General features: G+C 37.9%; 2 protein-coding genes across 2 annotated transcripts; both read right to left on the bottom strand.

Annotated features, from left to right (window-relative positions):
- Positions 1–8,202: 8,202 nt before the first annotated feature.
- Positions 8,203–9,796, bottom strand: LOC117615899 (protein FAR1-RELATED SEQUENCE 5-like). Its single transcript, XM_034345076.1, has 3 exons — positions 9,673–9,796; positions 8,529–9,229; positions 8,203–8,451 (listed from the first exon to the last, which is right to left on the bottom strand). The coding sequence occupies exons 1-3, from the start codon at positions 9,794–9,796 to the stop codon at positions 8,203–8,205; spliced, it is 1,074 nt and encodes a 357-aa protein (XP_034200967.1).
- Positions 9,797–13,188: 3,392 nt separating this feature from the next.
- LOC117615908 (protein DMP10-like) lies at positions 13,189–14,167 on the bottom strand. Its single transcript, XM_034345088.1, has one exon. The coding sequence runs from the start codon at positions 14,086–14,088 to the stop codon at positions 13,189–13,191; it is 900 nt and encodes a 299-aa protein (XP_034200979.1). The 5' UTR covers positions 14,089–14,167.
- Between the last annotated feature and the right edge of the window lie 859 nt (positions 14,168–15,026).

Below are 15,026 nucleotides of genomic sequence, written 5' to 3' on the forward strand. Positions count from 1 at the left end.
CCCAATAACATAACACATTTCACCAGCTTTCCAAATCTGCTCCTTCATATCCTTGGGTAATTGAGTCCATTGCTTGTCCACAAAAGGGACTCTAGTGCGTGCCAAAACGCTAATGTAAGATTGCATCTCAACAGCAGCCTTGCCATGTGGTCTGCCCCTTTTCTTGTACTCAACTACGGGCTTAATCTTCTGGATTTTCCTCTTCACAGCACGACTCATTGTGTTGATACCACAAGTCGATATTGGCTTCTCATCAAATGTCGTTGAGATAGGGTCTTTCTCGGAAGTTGAAGTAAATCTCATCTTCTTTGAGGGTTTGCTTTAAACTGCTTTGTCTTCATTCATTTGAGCCTTTGAAACTACAAGGTCCTTGCTTTTACCTTTTGATACTTAAGCCTCCTTACTTTGAGATTTCAAAACCATGTTTAGCGAGGATTAAAACCTGCAAGTGAAAAAGGGACGGTTAATTAAAAAGAACAATGTAATATTAGAAAGAAGACGTCGATAGAAAAACACAACCATCGTGCTATTTCCTTTAGCACGACGGTTGTAAACCAACATTGTGGTATGGTTATTAAAACGATGTAAACAAGAATAAACAGTCGTCTTATTAAGAGTGAATACAGAAAAAAACTGTTTAGATCTCTCTCTCCCACAATCGTTTCTATATTACTCGTAATAAGACGGCGGTTTTATCTTGTTTATGTCGTATTAATTATTACACCACGACGGTGATTAACTACGATGGTTTTGTCTTGTTTACGTTGTTTTAACACACAAGACAAAACCGTCATCTTAACACTACAAGAAAGTGAGAGACTACTAAAATTATTCAACTCAATAAAAGATTTCATCATTTTGAAAATGGAGTCTTGTTTCTAGACTCTTTCTTTCATGGTATCAAAATTAGAAAAACTTTTGCAAAAAAAAATTTGAAATGATTTTGACAAAAAAATAAAAGAGAGTGAGAAAAAACCTTTGGCGTGCAAAGAAAGTTTGCTTCCGACGTAAACTTTGGAGATTTGGAGACGAAGACGAGGAAGATGGCGAGATTCAGATACACCACTTTTGGGAACTGAAAGGAAAACTGAAATATTTTATCGGTTGGAGAGAGCGTAAAAATTTAGGTCAGTTGAAAAAATATATATATACAATCGTAAAGTTCAATAACATGATGGTCTTGTTAAAAACCGCCCTAGTATGTCGTTAAAATGACGCAAAAATAGTAGAAACTGACGTGGTTATTTATAAAACCAAACGACTTTTAGAATTCTGAAACTAACGTGGTTATTTACAGTTTTACACTATAAAAGTTTACTTTTGATGACGTGATATTATAAGTTAATACGTCGCTTGTTTATAGTAAACCGACATGGTTGATAATAAAGTCAAACGAATTTTAGTATTACGGAACCGACGTGGTTATTTAGAATTTTACACGACAAAAGTTTTACTTTCTCTGAAGTGGTATATATGTTAATACTGTGCTATTTACCAAAAAACCTCCCTAGCTAGTATGTCTTTAAAACGATGCTAGGATAGTAGAAACTGATACGGTTGATTACGATTTTACACATCAAAAGTTTCCTTTTACTACCATGGTATATTAGGTTAATATTGCTCTTAATAAAAAATAAGCGCGGTGGACTTTTTAATATTAGACGACGCAATTTATAAAAGGACCACCGTGGTTAGTAAAGATTATTTGTATAAACTGGGTCTTTTCACGCGTTTTTTCACTTTCAGTTTTCACTTAGGGTTCCAACTTGAAATAAAGTCGCATTCTTCTGGCCCTGCAGTCCTCACTTTAGGCCTTGGCTCTCTCTCACCTCTCTGGAGACAATAATTTGGATGTTAACAATGTATGTGTTTTGGTTTATCTCAAAGACACCAAAACACACACATCGTGAACTTTCAGAAAAATTGTCTTTCTCAAAAAACTGTCTTTCTCAAAGCTTGCCGCCATTAGTTCATGCCGGGTTTGGTTTAGAGGCAAATAGTTTGCATTTTGATGCGTATGTGCCTTTGTGTATCTCAAAGACACAAAGACAGATACGTCATCAACATCTAAAATATTGTCTTTCTCACATTGGTGGTTCGATTATGATGAGGAACATAGCTCCCACTGATAAGATTTCATATATCTTGGGATGTCATTTTAATTTCTCTGTGACGACGATTTTCTATATAAATCGTTGTGGTTTTTCTCAATTCTTGTTATTTTGTTGATCTACCATCGTAGGCTACCAAAATCCAAGAAAAAAAAAACTTAAAAAGCACTAAAAATTAAGACGATGGTTTACAGATAAGGGCGGTCGTATAAAATAAATAAATACAACAGTACTTTTCGCTTAACGACGTGGTAAAATAATATGATACGATGCTCATTGAACAAACTGACGTGTTGATTACTAACTTATACGGACCGTCTTGATATAGTAAAAATATGCATGGATATTATTGAATTTAGACGTCGTAATCAACTCTTCTGGTATCGTGGTTCTCTACTACTCTATACGACAGTAGTGTTATAGATACCGCCATAGTACACTCTCACATAATACGTCAATAAATTTATTTTTACCGTTGTTTTTAAAATTATACGACGCTGATTAAGAACATTTGGTCGTGTTTATCAAGGAGTTAACACAGCGGCGGTTTTGGTAAACCGTCGTCTTTACTTTCTACGTCGGCGGCTTCATACCTACTGTCGTTGTTTTTAGGGTCAGAGTTTAAGTCAGAAGAAAACCTGTTTAATAACAGGAAGCTTTTTAAGTTGGGTGCGTTGTGTTTTAGAAATACGCAAGCGAATCTCGATTTTTAAGGTGTTTAAATTATTTATCCACGACGGTTTTCTATTACCGTCATATTTCTGAACACAACGACGGTATTTTGTTCTACTGTCGTTGTTTTCTGGTCGTCTCGTCTTTTTCCCTTTTTGTAGTAGTGTTAACATAACAACAGGATCTAGTCAAGTAGAAAATGGTATTAACTTGCAGACATTAGTGTGTATGTAGGAAATCTCTTTCTCCTTTATAGTTTAGACCATCGCTTGTATTATATAAAAAAAAAAAAAAAAACAATAACAAAAGTTAATTTTCTTTTCTTTTTTTTAACAACTTGCCAAGGTTTGTTAATGCTATGTGTATTGAGTTGGAGTACAGTGGCAAAGCCACTTCTAGGCCTAAAGTGGTCCTTGCTCCCCCCAAAAATTTTCTCTCTTCTCTATTATATTACATACTTGAAGATATACCGCACAAAGTTTATGTTTTAAGTTTTATAAAAATGAAAAATGAAAAATGGAAATTGCAACTAAAAACTGAAAATAATATTACTGGCTAGCTATGACCAATATCACAGATTCAATGACTTAACGACTCATTTAGGTACTCTAGCTGTAGGCCTCACTTCAATAACTTTTCAATACTATTAAATCAATAAATTAAGTAACTAGTTGTCAAATACAAAAATATGATAAAATTATTATAGGGCTTTTTCTCCTTGTGGATGAAATATATAGAAGGTTACAACTAAGGTTTTACAAGTAAAATAATAAGGTTTCATCTGATTTAAATAGGGATTCTTGTGAAGATAGAAGTCTTGCACCCCAAATAGTCCTAGTTGCCAAGAAAAGTTAGATTCATGTTCAAGTTAGGGTTTTGTCAAGTATGTAAGCAAGTCATAAGAGTAGTTGAGGATCTCTACATACACAATTGATTTCAAACAAATTTCAACAAATCCCATCGATGACACAATTTCCAAACAATGTTTTGCTTTTATTCTTTAGATTTCAAGTTGACAACTCCTGCAAGTTTCATCCATCTTTCCTGAAGATTGTTAAGCACAACTTTACATTTGTATAATTTCTGGGTGGTGATTAATTCCAATCATGATTCTTGATAGTTTTGGTGATTCCAGAATGTCCGAATTGGACCCAATCCTTGTTTTGTCATTTAATTTACTTTATTTTATTTTCCAATAGAGCTGTTCTTTTCATTGTTCTAACCATTTGAAATTTGATAATATGCTTATCGTTTTGATCATGTTGTTTCATTCCAGATTCAGTCTTACTCCCTTGATTTTGTTTAAGTTAGATAAATATTAAAGTTCTTATCTCTTTTTTTTGCCAGAAAATATTAAATTGCTTACCAATGAAGGCATAAAAAACAATGAATCTGGTTACCAGGAGGTGCAAGTTCCCTTTTTATTTATCTATTGAGTAGGAATAGTGGCATGATCACAATTAATACAATCTCTTGGCCTCTTTCGAGTGCTATAAGATTTCGGGTAAATAGATAGGGATCACATTGTTACATCCTTAAAATAAAAGGTAGAATATATGACAGGACCCGACTCAAATTCCACTTTGGAATTTGAGCCAAACCTTATGTGTGTCCGACACTTGGCGGTGCCAGGCATAAATGACCTAATTGCCCTTTTTCTCAAAATTCAAATCCATTTTAGGTTTGACTCATGTCGAAAATTCGGCAGAGTTTTCTTTGTAAATTGGACATTCCCAAAATTCACACCCGTCAACAAGCATTTAAATATATACACCAACTGCCAGTATACATATATAAATACATTCCAATAGTCAAATACTTCCTAGGGCAATATCAGAGCAACTATACAGATCAATTTACAAGGAAGGTAACAACTTGTGAACCAAGAACCCTACATCAAACTGAGGTAGTGTGGGAAGCAGAAACTGCCCTGTGGTGGTTCACAGATGCACGCCTACTGCCTGGGGGCGCATAACATTCAAAAAAATGTGAGTGGACAAAAATAAAGTTTTAGAAAATGGAATATGAACATACTAACCCCACTATAAAAATAGTTATGCAAAACTAAATTATTCTCTTCATTATATTCGTACTGAAATCAATGCATTCATATATTTATATACGTATATGCCAATCATACTCATGGTCAATAAAACTCTCTTAAAAGCATTGAAATCAATTTAAAACTATCACCGAGGTGTACCCCTTGATTTCCGTCAATTCCTGATATCCGTCAATTCCTTGTATGCCGTCAATTCCTCGTGTCACAATTTATGACATGTCCTCGCAGGTCTCGGTAATACAAGGTCGACCCGAGCCGCAATCTCGCAAGATTCAAGAGACCTTTAGTCAACCTGATCCGCAATCCTCGCTCCCACAGTCCAGGCATCCCCGAAACTCGTGGTGCAACTGTCAAGCGTGCTAACTATACCGAAGGCAACATCTTTATATCTTGGTACCTAAAGTGGCTTAAGAAAATATAAAATTTCTGAAAGATCTGATGAATAACTGAATTTCGGTTAGAACTCCGCTGCCATTTATCTGATATTTAGCTAGAATTTCCTTTTCCTATATCCTTAAAGGATATCCTACTCTGCAGCATATAAATTAAAATATTTAAAAGCACATATCAAATCATGAAAGCACTAATCTTCGAATAAAACTTATTCAAGACCAAATAATGAAATTCAATTGCATAAAATTGTTTATAAAACAAAAGTCCACTCACTCTTGGTCCGAACTACCTGGACCTCTTGAAGGTCCCTCTTGCGGGTCTGCCTGGTCCCGGGTGCCTGATTAAACCATCATGAATATTTAATTAATAAAACTGCTCAGTATAAGTATTTAATTAAAACCCTAACCCCCGGCTCCTAGAAGTGCGTGCACTAACTTTAAAGTCATTCCTATGCTCACAGAAGCTTTCCTTATGGTTAGAACGATCTGAAAAGACTCGAGACTAGCTAAGCGATAAACTTTCATACTAGTCAATCCGGGACCTCGTGGGGTCCACGACCTCCAATTACCAATCCGAGAGTTCCTATAAGTTCCTCACATTTTAGTAACCATGTCCTGCAAGTTTGGTCTGAATCGACCAGTCGGATTGCTCACGATCATACGATCAGACAATTATTGTTTAACTTAATCTTTGAAAAAAATTAAATCGGAGTATTCGGGACTCCAATTCTCGATCCGCGAATTTCTACACGATCCTAGAGGTGTGTAGATTAACATATTTGAAAATGAAGTTGATCCAACTGTCCGGACATATCAAACCTGGATAACGCCTAATGTGATATTTGATCGATGACCAAACGATAATCAAATTGAAATCCAAGCATACCGTTGTGCTCAGGACGACATGGAAAACATTCTAGGACAAATATCCAAAACAGACACCCCAGCGACGCCCCGCCACTGCCGACAGTTGCATTGAGTAATTTTTCGGTGATTGGAAAACTCCAAACTGCCGGCCAATAATCATACCTACGGATTAAGCACATCAAGGGGAGTAACTTTATACCTTGGCCTGATGATCAATTCCGCCTTTAAAGCCCTCAAACGAAGCTTTCTGTCTCTTAAAAACCTAGGAAATTTTAGTTTCAAAATCAACGAAATTGGAATGGATTCACGTTAGGTTTTCGAGGGATGACACAAAGGGAAGGTAGGAGAGTAGTTTAGGTGTAATTAGCTGAGCTGTGGCGGCCGGAATTGGCCGGAAAAGACCACGAAAAGTGCTGTTTTTGTACAGTCGGTTTGGGCTCGTTTTTGGCTCTGTTTTCGATCGATTAGATGGGAATCAAGGCTGGATATGGTTATGTATGAAAAGAGGAGAGAGATATGAAGAGTTTGCAAGTTGTGGCTCTCAATTTGGTGGCTGGACGGAGGAGAAAAGAGAGTTTGAAAATGGTTGTTCGTGAGGCTCGCGAAGAAGAAGAAAAATCTGGGTTTTAAAAATTCTGAACTCTGAAACATTTACGATTTTGCCACTGAATTTCTTTTGATCGTAACTTCTTCGTTACAACTCCGATTTGAGCCCACTACGTGTCTACGGACTCATATCAACGTGCTCTATGCATCGGTACAATTGAAATCCCCAAATTTCTTCCCAACAAAAAGTCAACTTTTAAACCTATTAAAATATCCTCGGGCTAAAATCGTCTTTTACTTGAATAAATTAATAATTAAAAATTATTTAAGGTCTGGGTTATTACAATATATATCCTATGCGGACATCCGCACTTTATATATATATATATATATATATATTCGTGTACTACATGATTGCTTCAAGTCTTTCCTTGGAGAAGGAAAAGGAAGCGGCTGTCCATTTGCTTCAAAAATGAGTAATTTTTGCTGTTGAGGCCATCTGAAACTCGTCTGTTGTTACCTCTCTTTTGCTCAACTTAGTGATTTGGAGAAGAAGAATGTTGATCTGACTGGCCAGCTCTTGGCCGAGAAATCCATCATGAAACAAAGATGTTTGAAATGAAAGAAAGCATGTCTACGCTGAAGAGTTCCCTTGCTAAGAAAGATAGTGAACTCAACTCTTTTGCTGCTACCCTACATAGTAAAAAAGATGACTACTTTCATCTTGAGGGCAAGAATGCTGACATGTCCCAAAGTTATGAAAAATTTATGGCCAAGTTTGAGGCCTACCACATGGCAGTTGAATCATCTAAGTATGAAGCTATCGTTGACGCATACAAGTTGGGCTACTTGGATTGCAAGAGTGGAGCTGCTCCTTGTCATCCCATTAAATATGAGGATGTTGAGATGTTCTTCCCTGAAATGCGTCTTGCTCAAGGTGTGCAGATCAATGCTATACATATGGAGGCAGCCAAAGGGCAGGTGGTTGACGAGACTGCAGTTGAGGAGGACAATGCCAAGGTGGGTACAGCTGATGAGGTGGCAGCAGACTTGGCTAAGCAGCCAGCTGGGACTGCTAAACAGATGGCTACATCTAATAAGCATGTAGCTAAGCTAGGTGGAGCCATGGAGGGTGCAGTTGATCATGCGAAAGCTGAGGAGATCGTCGACCAATAGATGGAGACTCCTTTATCCTTTCAAGCTTTGTAATCTTCTTTTCTATTTGCAATAACTGGTCTTGTTTGACCATCTTTCTTTTGTTAAACTTCGGCCAGTTGGTCACTTTACTATGGAAATTTTAGTTATTTAAATCAAAAAAATTTTGAGTCTTATAAACTGCTTGAGTGACCTGTTGGTGCCTTAGTTGTGCATCTCCCTTAGGATGCTTGAATGTTTACCCACCGCTTACTTAAAAGGTACTCTTCTGCTTTTCCCTTAGGATGCTTCGTATATGGCATGCATCTTTCTTAAGATGCTTTGGCTGTTGCCTACGTCTCCTTTAAACGTTTTGGCAGATGTCCTACGTCTCCATTATAATGTTTTGGACGGTTGCCTACGTCTCCGTTAGGACGTTTATCAGAGAAGCTTGTTGCTCGAGTTTTGTCAATGCGATTTTAAGGACTGGTGTTGAGTACTTTGCGTTGAAACCATCCTTCGCCGTGGTATTCCTAAGACATAACATAGCCCTATCAATTGCTGGAATACATTCAAACAACTTCTCGCCTTTCCTCAAGTAATCCTTCACATACTTGTTCATGGACTCCACGCGTTGAGTGGGCACATACCACCGAAAAACTTTCCTCTAAGACATGATTCAACCCATGAGTCTCTTTTTGCATACATAATTTCAAACCATTCTTTTTGTTTCGGAGTACTCACTCTTTCCCTGAAAACCTCCCACTTCTTCTCAAACTCGCCCAACGCAAATGGTTCCCAAATACATGCCTGAAAATTTCTTAGCAATTCATCATCCTTCAAGTTATTCTGTGCATTCCTTGACACATGCCATGAGCACAGCTGATGGTTAGACATGGGAAACACATCATCAATGGCTTTACGCATCGCCTCATCACCATCCGTCAATATTGATATGGGCTTCTTATCTTTCATGGATGCCATGAATGTTTCCAATAACCACTTGTACATTTCAAATGTCTCGTAATGCAAAAATGCGCAACCAAACATTACAGTAGAACGGTAGTTGTTCGAACTGATAAACAACACTAGAGGCTTGTCATACATATTTGTTTTGTACGTGCTGTCGAATATGAGGACGTCGCCGTAGGCAATGTAATCCAAAAGTGAAGTGGAGTCCCTCCAAAACAAATTACCAAGCCTATTTTCCTCGTCAACACTAAACTTACAAAAGAATTCTGGATCCATTGCTCCTTTCCCTTTCAAGTATGAGAGTGTGGCTTCTGTGTCACCATCGAGCAAAATTTCCTTGCGTGATGCATCCAACTTATTGTACAGATCCTTTATTTGAAAATCAACATTTAAATACCCGCCACATTGGTCAACCATATACTCATATGTATAACATGTTCTAACCAATGCTCTTCGCATTCCCACTGCTTGTGCTAAATTAGAATTTCGAACAACACGGTTACATCAGAGATATGGCAATTCAAGTGGAGTAACTAGTTGATGATTGTGATGTGGTTCAAAATTCATAACGATGTAAGTATCACATTTCTTCTCATAACCCACCCAAAAATGAGCCGGATAATTCTCTCTTGTAATTGGCTTCGGTTGTCGAATCCTATCCAGTCGATCATTAAACTTCTCATTTCTCAAACCTTCTTTAGAACAACACCACTGTCTCCTACATACTTTCCCTTCCGAATTATGAACCAATTTGTCTTTTCTCACGCTAAATCCAATGCCCGTTGCATAATTCATATAATATTCTTCCGCTAATTCTATTGTTTTAAACTCTTTCCCCATAACATCTTCTTCCCTCGATGCAATAATTTCAACACCATTATCATCACTACTTTGACTAACCAGATGTTCGACCAACATTGCCCACTTTCTATTGCCGGTGCCCTATCACTCAACCTTTCACAACCACCCAGATACCCTGAATCACTACAACCACCCTTTGATGTCTCTACACCCTTGTCCATCTTACCAGACCCCTCCATGCCTGAGAAACATAAATTCAAACTGAAATTACATTATAATATATGTGCTAACATACCTTCTCTTCAAAAAACACAAATGAATAATCTCATGCAATTGCACATAGTCAGTTCAATAATTGCCCCACGTCTAACTGTTTCGCAACCAAAAACATGCAATTGCATCAACTCTTTACCAAAATACATTCAACTCCTAAACTAGAAAAGAGGGTTCTTTGAACTCTTACTTGATGTTTCCATACTTTCAACGCCTCCTCCTTTCATTTCCTTTCACCACCAACTCAAATGTCGTAGTTAATTGACAGTGATCTTCAAAATCTTGACAACCACTTTGTTATTACAAATCCATTCCGCTGTTGTTGTCAGCGGTCAAACTCTTTGCCCACCCACTTTGTATATCGATTGAATGTAGTACCCGCTGGAATGGGCTTCAAAGCTCCTAAACACATACAGAAATAGGCGATCTCATATCAGGCCGGTGACACCCTTCAATGTGCGAAATTGAAATTATGTATCAGACAATGCCAACAGAACAAACTAAAATTAAATACCTCCAATTTGGTGACCATTACATCATGGAGGTTGGACCCACCATCAATTCAATATCTGCAGATAAGTTTTGGGCAAGCAGAGAGAAGAGTTGAGGAACTCTCTTAGGCAGAGTCGCTAGTGTCGGCTTGGGTTTTCTCGTGGATTACCTCGATTTGATGAGCACTAGCTTCATACAGATGCGTTTTGGCCAAGCACAGACAAGAGTTGGACGCGCTTAGGATGGATTTGGGCAAGTGAGACAGAAGAGTTCCTGGTGGAGCAGAGAGAAGAGTTCATCGGAAAGCAGAGAGAGTAGGCAAGCAAAGAGAAGAGTTCCTGGAGGCCCTAAGGATTGGATAGGCTCTTAGGATTTTCAATTTGGGAAACCAGAGAGGAGAGCGCTCGTCTTCTTCATCCTCCAAACTTGCCTTCCTCACAGTCACATGCCACTCACGTGTTGAATAACAAAGGGTTCAACAGGTTACTAAGTTATTGAATCTCAACCATCCATTTTTAACATGCAAACTCAGCCCTTGAATAACCGGCTGTACCGGTACAGCCGATGCACCACAGAATTTTCAAAAGAGATATACCAACTAAATTTCACAAGGAACAGAGCTCACAGTTGGATATTGGCAAAAGTAATTGAAATTAAAACTTTAAATGAATAAAAAAATGGAGATTTTGACACAAAAGATTATGTTTTTTAGACAAAAGAAGACAATGACCTCACACAGATCCCAAATGACCCCCACTTATTATAAACAACCACGAATACCACAATAGGATGGGGGCCACGAATATTACCCATGGCTAAAGATCATTTTTGGCATAGTGACAGCTCAGCCTAGATGTATGTTACCCCACAAACAACACAAATTACATGTCACTGTATAGGTCATTTAGTAGTACCTTAGACTAAACCAGACATGAAAAGCTACACACAAGATTCTAGAAAAAAGAATTAAGGCAATAAGAACATAAACTTCTCGCAGAATACTTTACATAACAAAAAAGTACCCACTCAAAAAATTCACAATATAAGGGTTTAGGAGGATGAAGAAGACGAGAGTGGCATACTCTCACTTTCATCTATCTATAAAAAGGGGCACGAGTTCCCAAAATGAGGTAACTACTTTTTACTTTTACTGTTACTTTGTCAAAATTACTACGTACACTCGCTGACTTAAATATCGGATAGCCTTCAACAGGTACCATACCGGTGCCCGAAGCTTGATGATTGCTTCTTCCTTATCTCTTTCTACAGGGTCCCTCTGTGCGGAAAGTTCATAACCCTCTCACCCTGCTGAAGATCCAACACTCCTCTACCTAAGTTGACCTTGCCAAAAAGAGCATCAACAAGGCCAATTGAGATGGGGCATGGAGAGCACAAACTCTGTGAAAGGGTGTGGGATGAATACGGGTTACTAGTGAGTGCTGGAGGGATTGGAGATCTCAAATGTTGTTTGGTGCTCATGGTGGAGACGGAGGCTGTTCACATGACTTTCATGGCATGCATTGAAAAGCAGTATAGTCGTGTGGTACTTGAATCAGACTCCACGATGATTATTGGTATCGTGAGAGGGGAAGAAACGGTGGACATGAAAGTGGAGAGTATTATCTTTGACATCAGGCAATTAACGCGGAGGTTGGAGCAAGTTTGTTTCTCCTTTACAAAACGGTGGGGTAATCACGCTGACCATGAGGTAGCAGCTTTTGTTACTAGAAAATGGGGGTACTCATAGCTGGGGCCTCATTAGTCCAGTGTGGCCAAGTAGTCCTAGTTGCCAAGAAAATTTGGATTCATGTTCAAGTATATGTAAGCAAGTCAGAAGAATAGTTGAGGATCTCTACGTACACAATTGATTTCAAACAAATTTCAACAAATCCCATCGATCACACAATTTGCAAACAATGTTTGGCTTTTGATATTGAGATTTGAAGTTGACAACTCCTGCAAGTTTCATCCATCTTTCCTGAAGATTGTTATGCACAACTTTACATTTGTATAATTTCTGGGTGGTGATTAATCCCAATCGTGATTCTTGATAGTTTTGGCGATTCCAGAATGTTCGAATTGACAACCCTTCGGCCCGATCCTAGTTTTTTCATTTAATTTACTTTATTTTGTTTTCCAATAGTTTTGCTATTTTCATTGTTATAACCATTTGAAATTGATAATATGCTTCTTATCTCTTTTCTTTTTTTTGCTGAAAATATTAAAGTGCTTACCAATGAAGGCATAAAAAACAATGAATCTGGTTACTTGAGGTGCAAGTTCCCTTTTTAAATATCTATTGAGTAGGAATAGTGGTATGATCACAATCAATTAGTGCCAGTTTGGCATTGCTTATTTGGGGTGATAAGCGATATTTAAAAAAATTTGGAAAATCCAGTCCGTTTGGTAAACTATGAGAAAATCACTTATTGTTAAAAATTGTTGTAAGAGAAAGCTATAAGGAAAAGCAGCTAATAAGGTGCTTTCATTTTCTAATTATGCAGGAATTAGTTTCGAAGAGACGTTGGGTTTAATGATTATGTGGCAATCATTTTCTGATTATACGGGAATCAGTATCAACAACACTTTTAACAAAAAGTTTGCTAAACGCCAAATTGCTTTCTCTCACAGCAAATCTGACAGCGATTATTTTCATAACATAGCAATCCAAACTGGCCCTTAATACAATCTCCTGACCTCTTTCAAGTGCTAGCAGATTTCGGGTAAATAGATAGGGATCAAATTGTTACATCCTTAAAATAAAGGGTAGAATATATATATATATATATATATATATATATTTTTTCTACCCTTTATTGGTGCACGACATGATTGTAAGGGCTTTTTTGGTGCACTACATGATTGTTCATACACAGCCAATCCCTCTGCGTTTAGTCGGAAAAATGGAGAACAAGAAACTTGAGAAAAGGCCAACCACTAAAGGCAAATATACGACGAGTGAATACTCCAACTCTCTTGATTTAGGAAAGTAGCAGCCTTGCACTTCTGAGCTGCTAAAAGCAAAGATCAGGAACACAAACACCGACACAAACGCATGAATAAAGTCTTTACGTTTTACGTGCAACTTCTTCAACTCGTGCTGAATGTCGTCGTTTTTATCAATCTCGTGATCGTCATCGTTCAAAACACGAAGACCCTTGGATGTGGCGAAGCCGTAGTATATTTTGCCTTCCCATGGCAGGCTATCAATGAAGGATGACACAAAACATATGACAGAACAAACTAGTATGACAAATGCCACAAGGTACTGGTTGAAAGTGTGGCATCGGCCGTTGTAGGAAATAGAAGGTGTGAGGGCTTGGAAGGCAAGAACTGTACCAGTGGGTAAAAGGTTTGCAAGGCTTCCTGCAGTGCTTAGTTTTTGGTTCTTATTAATCTTCATTTTATCAACAGCTGGGTTTGACTGTGTAACAATGGCATTCAGTTGCTGTTTCTGATCATCAGATGGTGCAGCGAGATCATGGTTTTGGTTTTCTGGCTTTGGTGGTGGTGGTGGTGTTAAGGAGTTTATGTGTAGCAAAATTGGCTTACCTACCTTGAGGTTTAAAATACCTTCATGCTGTGGTGGCGCTGTTGATGATTGTCCAATTTGCAACACCAACTGTTCAAGTTTTGTTGCCATGGGGTTTGCTGGTGGCGGTGTTAATGATGAATTTGCTAGTTCTGAACCCAGCTCCGTGCTCGAGGAGCGCTGAAGGTGCGGTTGAGGTGGATGTATCTGCAGAACAAGAGGATGATCAGCCATGGGTTGGGTTTAATGTGTTTAATTGCTATTGGAGGTATTTGTATAAATTAATTGATGGATTTGGAGAATTGCATGGGAATGAATTGTGTGAGATATGATTTTAAGCTACATAAAGCAAACTGAGAGAGAGAGAGAGAGAGAGAGAGAGAGAGAGAGAGAGAGAGAGATGGGAGGGAATATTGTATGAGAACTTTTTTTTTTCCTTCTAATTTCCATAATTTGTTTTGTTAAAAAAAAAAAAAAATTTCTGCCACAAAAGACTATTTATTTGGTTCATGTGATATATCATTATACAAAAAGCTTGAGAAATTCGAATGCATATCTCTTAGCTAGTGGCAATGTTATTCTCAGTTCACTGTAATTTATTCCCACCTCAGAAAAGAAGCAAGTTTCCAGCACAACTTTATAAGATTGGCATAAAGTTCATGAGAAAGTGAAAATTATATAAACCGTATCTTATACTTTTCTAAGTCCATGTGATCTCAAGGTTACTGTAGACTGTAGTTAAAGACATATATATATATATATATATAGAGAGAGAGAGAGAGAGAGAGAGAGAGAGAGTATAGGCCATTCAATGTGGCGATGCCATAATAGAATTTTCAATCAATGTCATTCAATGTAGTATGATTGGATTAGTTTAATCAAATCGCATCCTTGGCAATCAAATGTGAACAAGGATTGGACAAGAATTTATCCCACCATAATCCTATCAAGTGCATTTTTTTTTTTTAAGCTAAACAAATCCTTACAAAAATATGGGATAATACAACTACTTTGACCTTATGTATGATAGCAAACCAAAGAGTTGGCGCTAAGGTTGTGGTTTGGGGAACCCAGAGCCGCAGCCATAACTAATGAAGGGAGTCAAGGGCCGGCGCTAGAAACCAACCCCGTACTTCGGAGCCCAAACGATGGAGATGGACTTTGACAAGCCC

The sequence above is a fragment of the Prunus dulcis genome, chromosome 1, assembly GCF_902201215.1.
Source record: "Prunus dulcis chromosome 1, ALMONDv2, whole genome shotgun sequence".
Taxonomy (NCBI): domain Eukaryota; kingdom Viridiplantae; phylum Streptophyta; class Magnoliopsida; order Rosales; family Rosaceae; genus Prunus; species Prunus dulcis.